Source organism: Stegostoma tigrinum, chromosome 1 (assembly GCF_030684315.1).
Source record: "Stegostoma tigrinum isolate sSteTig4 chromosome 1, sSteTig4.hap1, whole genome shotgun sequence".
Lineage (NCBI taxonomy): Eukaryota > Metazoa > Chordata > Chondrichthyes > Orectolobiformes > Stegostomatidae > Stegostoma > Stegostoma tigrinum.
This window is the reverse complement of record NC_081354.1, coordinates 30,015,585-30,029,882: the sequence shown is the minus strand read 5'-3', so window position 1 is coordinate 30,029,882 and position 14,298 is coordinate 30,015,585. Positions and strand designations below refer to the sequence as shown.

The 14,298-nt window shown below is 39.5% G+C and overlaps 1 protein-coding gene across 5 annotated transcripts in view; it reads right to left on the bottom strand.

Moving 5' to 3' along the window:
• Nucleotides 1–14,298, bottom strand: part of LOC125450726 (WD repeat-containing protein 64-like) — a 122,645-nt gene that overhangs the window by 44,036 nt on the left and 64,311 nt on the right. For 3 of the 5 annotated variants that reach the window (XM_059643862.1, XM_059643951.1, XM_059643909.1), the window contains 6 exons: nucleotides 14,099–14,198; nucleotides 3,882–3,988; nucleotides 1,150–1,229; nucleotides 1,006–1,063; nucleotides 837–882; nucleotides 514–573 (listed from right to left, as the gene is read on the bottom strand). In XM_059643862.1, coding sequence (XP_059499845.1) covers nucleotides 514–573; nucleotides 837–882; nucleotides 1,006–1,063; nucleotides 1,150–1,229; nucleotides 3,882–3,988; nucleotides 14,099–14,198 — 451 coding nt within the window. The remainder of the gene's footprint in view (nucleotides 1–513; nucleotides 574–836; nucleotides 883–1,005; nucleotides 1,064–1,149; nucleotides 1,230–3,881; nucleotides 3,989–14,098; nucleotides 14,199–14,298) is intronic. The other 2 variants (XM_059643883.1, XM_059643980.1) reach the window with 2 other exon arrangements.

Genomic DNA, 14,298 nt, shown 5'->3' with positions numbered 1-14,298 from the left:
CTCTTCTCCTCATGTCTTAACCCTCAGGTTAAACCACCACCAGTTGTCTCTGTCTGATGAGACAGCAGCCTCACAGTTCTCTAGGGTATGGTGACTTTACCTTTATTTAACAAACCTATTCTTATTGTAATCTATGATGTGACTCCAGACCTGCCGCAATGTGGCTGACTCTCAACTGCCCTCTGGCAATTAGGGATGGGCAATAAATTCTGCCTGATAGCGACATCCTCATCCCATTAATGAATAAAAAAAGTTATTATATTCTACTAAAGTTAATCACAATATACTTTAAGCAATATTGTAATGGTGTGCTGTGTCTCAAAATGTTCTGTTTCTTTGTAAATTTAGGATCACAACACAAATTGAATGAAGTTATGTTGTCACAGCAATTTGTGTTCCTGTAGAATTCCTGTTAACACTGCAAAAAAATCTTACACGTGCTAGCATAGAAGACACAATAAATAAAACTCTTAACACTATGGCATATAGAAAAATTGCTCAGTCAGTTCTTACTGCATCGTCTGCCCAATGATGTGATGGATACTGAGTATCATAAAGGTCACCCTGAATGTCCTGTAAAGAAAGCATCAACTAAGTCAGAAAATAAACAGTTCAAAGAATTTTGTAAACAGAAGGCGAGATAAAGCCCATATCAAATCTGCTTCAGTCTTCTTTTTCACTTGATCATAAATTTTATTTTTCTTATAACTTGACTGCATGACTATATATACACATTGAGAAAAGAGCACTATTACAATACTGCCAGCATGGTCTTAATGGGTTTAGTGGGCATTCTCTGTGACATAAATGGCTCCACAATTCTTGTTTGCACATACCGGGAAAACATTGATCTTCTTGTCCCAACCAACTGATATGATAAAGCTTTGAAAATCAGAAACACACAAGCAGAAACATATTGGTTAGGAACAGAAACTTTTCACACTTTTTCAAACAGAGTATATATCAAGCACTATCAGATATATATCAGATATATCAAGCACTTACCCATTTTTGTATATTTCAGCATAAATACAGTCACTAATTTCTTCAGTTTTCTCTCCAGCTGGAAGGTCAGGTTATTAAATCAGTTAACAGTTTGCTGTTGTGTAAAATTAGATAAACCATTACAGCATTGATTACGCACTTTACCTTGTCTCAGGGTCTGTATACATTGCCCACTTTGGTAGTCCCATTTCTTCACACATCCATCTCTGCCACCCGTGATCAGCCTAGAAACAAAGCAGTTGTGTGATTACTAAAATATGTTTGGGACATTCAAATACATCAACTGGTTCAATATTATAACAATATGCTCATGAAAATTTAATTGACGTTACATTTCAGTCACAGAATGTTTGCATTGGGCACCATCCATCAATCAAGGTAGTAATACTAAATGAATGCTTTATTAGATAATCTAAAAATGGTTGAAATACATACAAACAGACCTCAGGAACTTCAATTTTTTTTCAGTGTGTATAATGTCTTGTGGCGCACATATAATTTTTTCTGACATTGGTATTCTTTAAGATATTATGACTTTCTGGTAGTATGTGTTCATTTAATTCCCAGGACTCAAACCATTTCATATACTCAAGTATCATACTGGTCACCTTGAATGTGAAATATTGACGACATAAAACCCATTCACTGTATCAAAAATATCAAAGTGTTAGGAGCTGGTGTGCCAATTAGGAAATGAGGGGTCAGACAGGGTGAGACCCAGCTTTGGTTCAGCCTGAGATTTGGCTTTTGTAAGAATAGAATCTCTGTAATACTGCATTTTTCTCCTAAAATTTGTTAAATAGTTATTTGTGCAAGTCCTATTGTCCGGATAGCACGAATGTCAGAAATAAATAGGCTTGCTCCTAGATTCTGCTAATAAAATTTCATTCCAGCTCCCCCGCCAACCCGAATCAAGAAAGGTGCATGCAAGTAGTAAGAGACACAGTCTTTTGCTGGGCGTTCAAATGGGCAGGATTCATATATCATGCTTCCTGCTTCTCCATATGCTATCATCTCAAGTGCATATCTTTTTCTCTCCATCCTGAAACAACTATAATAAATTAAATAGTTTCCCATGAGAATCATAGATTGAACACAGCACAGGAGGAGGGCATTCAGCCATTGTGCCCATGCCAGCTTTCCACAAAAAAAAGTCAACTCATGCCACTTGCACCAGTTCCCCGCAGTCCTGCAAGCTTTCTTTTTCTTTACAATTCCCTTCTAAAAGTCTCTACAACACACAGTGAGCATTCCAGCTTAAATAATTTCCTCATGCCACTGTTGCCTCTTCTGTCAAGCACCTGAAAACAGCAATATTTATGTACAGAGATCACAGGGAGTACAGCTGGATGAACACAGCAGGCCAAGCAGCATCAGAGGGGCAGGGAAGTTGCTGTTTCAAGTCTGGACCCTTCTTCAAAAAGAATATTTATATATGAACCTTTTAGCCAATTTGAACAGTATATCTCTTTCAAGTTTATCTAGACCCTTCATGATTTTGAACATTTCTGTCAAATCACCTATGAACCTTCTGCACTCTTAACAAAAACAACTCCAGCTTCTCCAATTATGCATAAAACTGAAAGTCCTCATGCCTGGAGCAACTGTTTTAAAATATTTTATTCACTATCTTAAACACCTTCATATCCTTCAAACTGTGCAGTGTTCCTGTTGAGGTCAAATGTTCCACCTGAGGTTCAACCGGTATTTTATGAGCATTCCTCATAATGTTCTTGCTTTTTTATTCAATGGTCCCAAGTTTTGTTCCTGAGTTGGGTGCAGACAGGCAGAATTCCTAGTTCCACAAACCCAACCTTTAAAAATGGCCATTATTATCCCCATTTTCATTCCAGAGGGAGTGAGCTGGATTATAAATTGCACCAGGTAGTTTGTGAAGAGCTAAGGACACTGATAGTTGCTGATGCAGACTGGGTAAAATGCTTGACTTAAGAGTTCCGGTACTGGGTTAACCCTAAGTAAAATAAAAGAATAAAATATAAAATGTTCCTCCAGCTCTCACAACCTCCATATGACCATCCAGGCTAACCCATGCCACCTAATACTTTCACCCATGTCCAATTGCTTCTCAAAGCCCCTATGTCCTTACTTCCTCATGGTCCTTCATACCCCTTTACCAACTTACTGCCTTCTTCCACACACTACCTTCCCCCTTCACATACTACGCCAACTCACATAGTATCCACAAATCCATGTACACAGGGAAAAAATTAGTTATACAAAAACAGTACCCAGATCTCAGAAGGAGTACTCTGGCTATGCAAAAGGAATGCACTTAGAATAGACATATTATGAGCTGGTCTACCTGGTGCTCTCAGAGTTCCAAGCAGCAAGGTTAACAAAATGGGATTTAAATAAGTCAGCTATTCACTTATATAGCCAGCTACGTTTGGGAACCATGCCTGGATGAAGCCCAAGCTAACTCTACTCCCAGTGTGCCAATAATGGGAAGTGTTGTGATCTGGGTGAGTCTTGCAATTTATAGGCCACTTCTGCCACTTTAGAGAGGCTCTTTGACATGAAAAAAATCTGGATCTATGTCACAATTTGTAAAGCTCAGAAGCTGGTATATCTTTTAAACTTTTTTTAAAATTTGCACGGCCACTTTCAAAGAATTGTGCACATTCATATATGTCTTGCTGTTCTTTTACCCATTTTAGGATTTTTTGACTGCCTTCTTTTATTCTTCATAGAAAAATGTATCTCTGAAAACCCACCATAGTCAAAGTTTTACTCAATTCAGTTCTTTCATAAGTGAGTAAATATAACGGGATTTTTCTTACAAATGTAATTGCATTATAGCCAGTATCATTATAAGCAAGCCAACTACTACAATATTTGGATCCATCATATCGTACCTTCTTTCATCCGCGTCAAAAGTCATGCAAGTTATAGCAGCATCTCCATGAGCTCTGGTGAATTCAAATACAAGTTGGCCGGTGTTCAGATCCCACACTTTAATATCCTTATCGAACAAACAAAGAAACATTCAAGTCATAGGGATTTATTAAACGTTAAACACTGGTCAATCTATTCAACACGTAATAAAGGTAATTTATAAAACAAATATATGTTACATCGTAGTTACGTTACGAAGTTATTTCCTGTTGTTTTGCCACAAGAAACATCTAAAAAAGCAAAGTAGGGCTGCTCCCAAAGATTAAGAACCAAAAGACCTGCAGATGCTGTAAATTTCAGGAATAAAATCAAAGTTGCTGGAAAAGCTCAGCAGGTCTGGCAGCATCTGTGGAGGAGAAAACAGAGTTAACGTTTCGGGTCCGGTGACCCTTCCTCAGAACGCTTTGCTCCCAAAGATTGTTACTTTTAAGCCTATTTTCTCACTGTCCCATTAGTTATCAGCTGGTACAATAACTAAACATTACGCGTCTAATGTGCCCTCTACTTAACATTTAGTGCCTTTAATGTACATCAAATGCTAATGCGTACACAGAAAACTTCTTCCACAACTTAAAGATGCAACAAAACAGGTGGGGAGACATAACAGTAAGTTAAAAGTAGAAAAGCAGCTGTTTCAAATGATCTGTATTTAATAGTAAACACAGACCGCACATAAGGACACTTAACAGCTGAGGAAACAATCGTTCAGTTACATTTCTCCAAGTAGAGCACTGTTTAGTTAGTTGACAGCAGTAGCTAAAAGTCAAGCAAAAATGAAAAATGTCTAAATCTGCTTACAATGGGTTGATGCCCTTTAACTGCAGTTTTTGTGGAAGTAGTTCACTGCTGTAATTATCAATCGAGTCAGATACTAAACAAGGTTCTTAAAATCAATAAGTTTAAACAAGCCGGTGTAATCCGATATGGATTGACAAATAAATTAAAAGAGAAATAAAGTGGAAAAATTACCTTTAAGAAATTCACTGGGATGATTCTAAGAAAATGCGTGAACACATTAAAATTGGCCAAAGGCAATGAGAAAAAAGTAACTGCACAATACCAAAAATTTCTTTCAGTCCTCCAGTAGTGAGAGATCAAAGAAATGAAATTCAAAAAAGGTGTAAATAAGCTTGAAACTGAGAACAGAGACAAGACAATGAATCTTATCAATTACTTCTTTCAGTAAAACAAAGGAAGGTAATCTGTGTAACACAGTCTAAAGAGAAACAACTTATCCACTTCAATATAAATTAAATATTAATTTTCTAGAAGCTCAAAGGGCTTAAACTAAAAATTTCCAGGGATTCATGGTTTCATTCACAATACTGAACAAAATATGGAACCACCAACAATCACTATATGGGAATTTTCAGATACTGGTAAGGTACAATAGATTGGAAAAAAGGCTAATTTGGTACATAGGTTCAAAAAGAGAGACAAACAGAAGCAGCAACACTATATTTTGTATGGCAAAACAAAACTGATTATTGTAATTAAATCTAATAATAAATTAATAAACATATCTCCTGAATAGAAGGATTTTATATGACCAAGCATCTCTGAGGAATTGATAACTGTATATAGTTGCACTGCCCCTTTAAGAGAATGGGTCAGGTGATCTGGAAGGGGGAGCTTGAAGGTCAGTCACAGTTCACCTATGTAGCTACAAAGACATAGAATAAACAGGTCTCGGTGCAAGTTTCCACAGAATAAAAACTGAAAGAACTGTGGATGCTGGAAATCAGAAACAAAATCAGGTAAGACCCAGCAGGTCTGGTAGCATTTCTGGACAGAAATCAAAGTTAACGCTTAGGGTCCAGTGACCCTCGCTCAGAACTCCTCAGGGAGTTCCATTGGGGGATATCATCAATGGTGGCAGCACATCAGCAGAGATGGGCACTGGTTCTATCAGCCTACTCAGATGAAATTCGATACTGCCATGCGGAGAAGGACAGCAATGCAGATGTTTCATCAAGGCTGCCACTACTAGGGGATTCTTGTTTCTGACGGCAACATGAAAATTCTGAACTTTTCCCAGGAAGACAAGGTACCAGTGTCAGCAAATCAGGTGTGAAACGCTACCAAGAACAACCCACTTTGAGCCAAGTTGTGAACACAGTCCTGAGAGGGAGACCAGTCACAGTAATTGCCCGGAATTACATCCTTACCTGTCAGGGATGTGGAAGTTGTCCGTATTGGATGAGTGTTTAATGTGGGGAATAACAGCGGTTATTCTTCCCCCATTAAGAGGAAAGGTGCTAGAATAAGTGCACCAAGGCAACCTTGGTGAATAAGGCTGAATGAAGTAAATAGCCAGGAGTTACCTTTGGTGGTTGAATGTGAACTCTCAGATGGAGGAAAAAGTGGGATCATGCAAATCTTGCGCCTTAGAAAGGAAGGCGCCGCAACTGCCATTCCAGCCATAGAAATAGCCTCCACCACCATGGCAGTGGGTTCATGTTGATTTCAATAGTTGTTGTGGATGCCCACTCCAAGTGACCCAAGATGGCAGTTATAAAGTTGGTATCAGTAGAAGCAACGATAGAATGACTGGATGAAATACTTGCCAGGTTCAGGAACCCCCAACAATAGTGACTGACAAACTCACAGTTTGTGGCAAAAGAGTTCGAGGGTACCTGGAATATCACCAAATCAGACAGCTAAGATCGGCTCCATATCACCAGCAACTAACAGCTAGGCACAGAAATTTGTACAAACCCTGAAGACTCATAAGGTGAGGGTTCACTAAGATGGTGTAGCAACAAGTTCCTCAGTAGCTATTGCAATACACCACACGCAATGACCTAGTACTCACTGGTGTTCTTAGTATAAACATACCAGCTGAGAACCATGTTTGACTTGCTGCAACAAGAAAGACCAGATAGATGGTAGAGTGAAATCAAGGACACGTAGGCAGGAAGGTGGGAAGTCAAGGATATGCTAAAGAGGAGGTCGTCTTGGCCAAAAATTATCTAGGGAAAAATGGATTCCAACGATGATTCAAAAGGCCATCACCAACTGTCGTACAGTGTAGATCAGGGAGGAGCTAGTCTGGAGGAAACATGCAGACTAGCAGTTCATTGCATCTCACCAACAGGAGGAAGTCCCTTAAAAGTAAGAGCCGGTCTGGATGGAACCTGTGGTGTCAAACAAGTCATGTGTCTCCAAGCCAGGATTGGTCATACCCAGGGAAAAGACAATAGCTGCATCACAATACAAAGGCAATCAAAGAGAGATTCATGTGCTGAATTGTAGGAGCTTCTTTAAGGCCAAGAGACTACACAGGAAAGGATCCTGAGACTAGGAGACAGTCTTCTAGAAATCGCCATCTCCACAGAGACTAATCGTGTCAATGCAGACGACAGAGGGACAGCTTCATGGGCAAACTGGTCCTACATTTTTCATGCTTTTGTAAATATTTCTGACTGTGTACATAAGTTGGCCACAATGCCTTTCTAATATTTATAGTTGTTGTATATGTGTTCATTAATGTGAGTTTCTGAAATAAAGGGGGAGGGATGTTTTATATATATAGTTGGGGGTATACGCTACCCCTTTAAGACAGCAGGTCAGATGATCCGGAGTAAGGATCAGTCTATCCAATTGTGTGGCTGTAAAAACACATAATAAACTGTTCCTGCTTGAAATTTCTATTTTTGTAACTTATAATTAAACCCAAAAATAACACCACAAGGGAACTACAAGAATGGTGCACCTGGACTTCTAAAGCATGAATCTATAGGGATGCACGGTAAATTCTATTAATTACAAATAAATTAACTGAAGAACAGAGAACCATCAATGCTCATCAGAGAACTGGTCACATTTGGAGTGGGGTACAGGACATGGGGAAGAAATAATGGGGACACCTTTGGCTTCAGCATTGAAATCGCCAGTCTCTAGTTTAAATAAATGATTTAAATTCAGAAACTCGATGCAAAACAGTCAAACTTTCAGACGGTGCCAAACTGGGAGAGGAAAGGAAGACAACTTGGAAACTAAAGTATGAGGATATAATACCAAAATATAAAGAATAATGACAGATGAAAATATGTGCTAATAAATCTAAAATACTACACATTGAAATATAAAGGAAAAAGGCCTTGCACTTACAAAGCAGCTTCCATGACTAAAGAATGTCCCAAATGCTTTGCAACTAAAGCATTCTTGAAGTGTAGTCATGGTTGTGATGTAGGAAATGCACCAGCAAATCTGAATGCAGGCAATATGATAATGACTCAATAATTAGTTTCTGTGATGTTGACTGGGGAATAAATAGCGATACAACAGTGAAAGTTCATAATGCATTTTGAAATATTAATATGATTGGATTCTTCCCAGCCCCTGAATGACATGGGCGATGACACGTCATATGTCCAAAACAGACAAAGTAGATTCTTGATGTTGAGAAGAAAAAGTAATATTCTACAACTACATTTGAACAGCAAAATGAGAATCTAAGCAATGTGAAAAACCTATGTGCATACATTTGCATGTCATTAATGCATAACCTCACCTTATTGATATACCATTTCTTATCGTCTAACAGGCTGGATAGAAAATAGATGGCAACACTTCCCAACATGATAGTCAGAGTGGACAGCTCCAGGTCGCCACTTGATCTTCCAGGCCTCCATCTTGCACAACAGTTATCAACATCTGAGGTTACATGCTGTGAGCAGAAACCACCTATCCCCATTCGTGGAGGTTAGTGTCAGATAGATATCAGATTCATTGCATTATCATGGCACTTCTCTACCCAATTACAATATAGTTAGCCACTTCAATGTGGGACTTCGGAGTACAGTGGCACATTTCGTTGTAATGTTGATGCCAGGCCACTTTGATGCAAAAACAAGCACCCATTTTGTGGATTAGAGCAAGGTGCATCTCGGAGGTCCTCACTTGCTTGCATAGTGCTCACTCTCTTTGCACCTACTTGGATGTTCACAGCATGTGTTATGCCTTGCCTTTTTGCATTTTGCTACCCCATCAGAACTTAAACATTCACGGTACTTCTGTCTTGTCTTGCTGTTCAGTGCAGACATAAAGCCAAACAGCCTGTCATGGTTGTCAACAGCGATCGGTCAAGGGGGTGGACATGCTGTACAGCACAGTGTTACATGTGCCAGCAGTGTACATGCAAAACATACTGTTTGCTTCAAGCCAACGGCCATGTCTCAAAGGCTAATGGGAATGGTCATGGGTCAGGTGCAGGGAGATGGCATTTAGTCAGGGACTAAGCACACAGTAAATCAAGGGCAGCATGTGATATCTATCCAAGGGCTCGGACTCAGTCAATCGACTATTTAGGCAGATAGGGATCATGCGTTCTGTATCACTGATTGCAGAAAGTGGATCACAATCAGTCCTGCAGGTCCAGTACAACCTGTCCAGGAATTTGCAATTAGTCAGTCAGGGAGCTGCACAGAGATCACTCAAGAGTCCAGTCTAAGTCAGTCAGCAGGGCAAGCCTTGGTTAATCCTTGGGTCTTCTCAATGAAAATCAAGATGGTGTTATCAGGGAAGCTGGGGAAATGAACTTTGAAGATTGGAGGCAAAGCCGGGATGCAAAGGGGACTAATTATGAAAGATGTCAAATCAAAATATAGGCATGGGAGATGATGGTGCATTGGAGGACATAGTACTGTGAGAGGAGTAGTGACAGTCACAACCATCCTGGCTTCAATAGGGAGACAGTAGTTTGATGGTCAGCATGATTAAGCTGTTAAGATGTAACCAAAAGAGTTGGAAATAGAAAATGGTTCCCATCATACCCGAGTTAGGCGAAGTAAGTGGTTTTGTCTGTCTGAGCATGGAGGCTCTATTTGCGAACAATAGGAGGCTCTTCAAGGAACAACTGCATTAATCGGGCACTTACATTGTATTGGGTGAAGACATCTGTAATCATGGTACCCTGCATGCAGTGTCCAACTGTGTGGGATACACATCTCGGCGGCAAGCAAACTTGAGCATTTCACTGGCCATTACAGATCAATTACAATCATCAATGCACAATTTTAGAAGTGTCATCTGTGGTCCAGAATTCACAAAGACAATCCAAGATTCCATAGACTACACAAGGGCAAGGAATCCATTTTCTCTCACCTTGAACTCCAAGTATTTGCCAACCTGTTCTTATATGCAATGTTGCCTTTCTTGGCTGATGCGGGGATGGAGGTACAAGGCATCTGTAATCATACAACACTTACAATCTCCTACTGTAGTTTGCAACATTGTTCATACTGCATACATTGGAATAAATTCTGCTATGTCATAGGTCCACGTTTAGGTAATCCATGGCCCTCCTTGTCAGTATCTTCCATGTTGCACTGTATGGAGAATTATGTTAAACCATCATATATGTGTGATGTGAATGCAGATTGCTCACATTACTAAGAACCTGATCTGTTTCTGATATTCCTCACATACTTTCATTGGGACCACGAGCAACCCAGCAGGCATTGTAATTGCTGTGGCCATCATAACATGAAGAAGCAAAAAAAAGGAGAAACAAATGTGACTGCAAGCCCAGGGTCAGCAGCAACCTCTGGTTGCTAGCTAACAGCCTCCACATGAAGAAGCTGCAGCTGAAGGTCCCCTCAGGACACAAAGGAAATACAGAAGGCCTAGAGTGTATTCCTCTCAATTACATTTCCTCCAGATGACTGATGTGTGCTGTAAACTGCAGGCCACTGATCTCCTCGGACTTTGCCAACTGATGGAGCAGAACCTGCTATCTGAAGGGTTGGGTGGCAAACCTATCCTATTAAGGGTCAACATAAGAGCAGTACAATACTATTGTGCAACTGGCTGCTCCTAAGGAGCCATTGGCAAGCTATGTGGTATCTATAACCCTCAATTCATAAACGTATCAAAGTTGTTAGCAATGTTATGGTCACTATATTAAACATTGCCACATTGAGAATGCTATATCATAACACAACAGACTTCATCAACAGAAAAAGGTTTTGTTCCATCAAAGTACTAGTCATTTGTCATCACTGGTACCACATCTTAGAAGTCTGCCAGATACCCTGGAAACTGCTATGATACTTATATTCTTGAGAGCTCTCACATTCTTGCTTTATTTCAAAGGTCGAATGCCTCACAAGGATAGTTATTAAGAGATAAGAGCTGCTCTTTTCTAACAAGACTGAACAAAGATACAATGCAGTCTATTTTTACAACAGGGCTGTTACGGAGTAGGTGACTGGCTTCCTCAACATTAGGTTCTGATGCTTGAACCATCTGGGGTAAACCTGCGCTATACTCCAGACAAAATATGCCGCATAATCTTTGCATGATATTCTGTGCAGAACTGCAGCAGGCATCAAGAAGATGTAATAGTGCTGAAGGCCTTGAAGATGAGTATCAATTTTCTGAGGAGCAAGATGAGGAATTCAGCAAGAGGAACACCTTCAACATGACCAAGCAGTGTAGCACTGGGCACAAGCCAGACAAGACTTAACTGACACCTAGTTCCAACAGAAGCAAAAGGGTGATGTGTCATTCAATCACTGTAAATTTGTTGTTGCTCAAAAGGCAAGTTGTCCTTATTTGTTTCCAGAAGCAAATGAATTTTTCTTTGAGTTTTTTTGCTTTTGCCGAATTAAGGTGAATATTTTCAGTTTTTTTATGCTCTTATGGGATGTTGGCATTGCTGGCTGTGTCCATTTCTGTGCAGAAGGAGGTCTTTCAGCCTATCGAGTCTCCTATAGGTTCTTCAAATGCGTATCATTACTTAGTGTCAACCTCCTGCTTTTGTACCATACTTTTGCACACTATTTCTATCCAAATAAACACCCAATGCCCTCTTGAATGCCCCACCATATTTTCAGGCAGTGATTCCATTTCCTAATTACACAGTATGTGAAAATGGTCTTTCTCACATCACAAAAATCCAGAAAACTGCAAACTGCAGATGCTGGAAACCTGAAGCAAGAACAGAAATTGCTGGAACATCTCAGCAGGACTAGCAGCATCTGTGGGAAGAAATCAGGGTTTACTTTTCAGGTCAAATGAACCTTCTACAAAACTGATTAGGGAGGAAAGGGATGGTTTTTATACAGAAGATGGGTTGGGGGGAGAGTAAACAATAGGTGGAGGTACCCAAAGTCAAAGAAAAACAGTTGGACAGTTACTGGACCTAAAACATTAACACTGATTTTTTTCCACCGATGCTGCCAGTCCTGCTGAGATTTCCCAGCAATTTCTGTTTCTGGTTTCTCACATCACACTTTCTTCTTTCACACATCACTTAAAAATCTGTGCAATCTTGTTCTTGTACCTTTTCTGAGCAGGAACAGCTTATCCCTATCTTCTCTATCCAGCACACTCATGATTTTATAAACCCTTACTAAATCTCCTCCCAACCTTCGCGTTTCCGGAAGGGAACAGTCCAACTTCTTCAATCTATCCTCACAAGTATCTTGTTCATAGAACAATTCTTGTAAATCAGCTAAATATTTCCTTTGAACTGAGCAGGTTGCTAGGCCATTTCAGAGGGCAGTTAGAAGTCAAGCACACAGCTCTAGGTCTAGACATATTTAGGGCAGAACAAGTAAGAATAGCAGATTTTCTTCGCAGAGGACAGTAATGAATCATACAATTTTTACAGAAATTGACAGTGGTTACATTGTTGCCATCAGACCAGATTTTTAATTCTGGAGTTTTACCAAACTCAACATTGAACATGCAATATTGAATTCAAATTTTGCCATCTGCCATGGTAACATTCACAGTCATGTCCCCAGAACATTAGAGACCATGGATTATTAGTCTAGTGACATTATCACGATGCCACAGCTTTCAGTATGTGATGCTCTTACATTACAATGAGAAAATGTCATGGTATAGTAGGCATTGAGGAGAATACAGCACTCCCTTAAACAGGATCCCAAGAAGGTATGATGCTAAGAACGGGTAAAGCTTGATTGTTTTAGCTGCAGTAACAGTAAATTAGACAAGGAATTATGCAAATTGTAATATATTTACAAATGTAAATCTGTATTTGTAACAAGTGTCACCAGGTTGTGTGCTCTCAGAAACTTGTCTTTCTCATTCCCGTCCAACTACGTGTACTTTGAAGGGCAGATGCTGGTTGGCAGAAGTTGACCAGGTGAATAGTTGGGCTTTAAATATAGAGCCGGAAATTGCAGAAGGTCCCAGCAGTAGTGAGTAATTTTGCCATTGCTGAGCGCACACAGCACAAGCAGGGTGCCATAAAGGTGCAGTGCATAGTTAATGAAGCGAGTGGTGGAAAATCGCGTGAGAAAGCTTCATAGAGCTCATGGATAGAAACTCTCCATGAAACTCCCTGTAAGTGACACGGTTTTTGGTAAAATTCAGGCTGTTGTTTCTTTGTCTTGCTTCTGATAGGGCAAAAAGAAAGCTAGTGTCTTATAGGAAGGATAACACATTTGAAAGTGAAGTACCACCTCAGTTATGCGCTGGAGTGCCAGCTCAAATGTGTATGATCGAGTCCTAGCCAATACAGTTCACAGTGCAGTGTGGAACACCTGAATCTTCTCTTTCACTCTTTTTTGCCACTGACATCTCACCTCTCTTCCGGAAGAGGAGTTAGCCTTTAAAGGAATTTTATTGTTGGACCTGAGTTTATGCTTGTGGTTTGCGATTGTGTAACTGAAAGTATCTCACCAACCCCATTCAAAAATTAATTAAATTTTAACAATAGTGTTATTCATCAGAACTATATAATTCAAAGTCAAATAGTATCAGAGAAATTGCTTTCAGGAGAAAGCAAGTGATCTACTACAAAGTAAAATCTGTGCTGCAAGGAACAGAAGATTCATTTTTAATCCTGTTCTTAGTCAATCTTAGACCATCAAACCACAGGATCAAGTGGGAACAAGCAATTCAGGCAAACAAAAAATAGGAAAGTTATGAAGGAGGGGCCTACAGTACAGTGACTGACAAACCACATCTTTGTAGCAGAAACTACTGCAGCACTGTCAAAGTCAATAAGTCTAACTGTGCAATACTCCCGGTGGAGGAAGATTACATAAAAGTCAGTTACAATCATGGTTGGGTTTTAGTCATAAATATTTAAAGGAAAACAAGAAGCTCTTTCTTTATCTTATTTATAATTACAATACTGCTACACCATCACATTCACAACAAAAATACTTTTCGTCTGAACAGTCTGCTTACTTACAGATCCTTCACAGCAAGTGACGACTTGTCTCATTAGCTTATTGTATTGACAACACAGAATGGGTTTCTTGTGAGACACACCTATATTCAGTTCCTTTCTGCTGATAGAATATTATTAAATTCATTAAATTTAATCAACATTATCTGTCCTAATTTTACTTCAAATAATTATCAATTATGTTGTCCACCGTATTTTCTGCT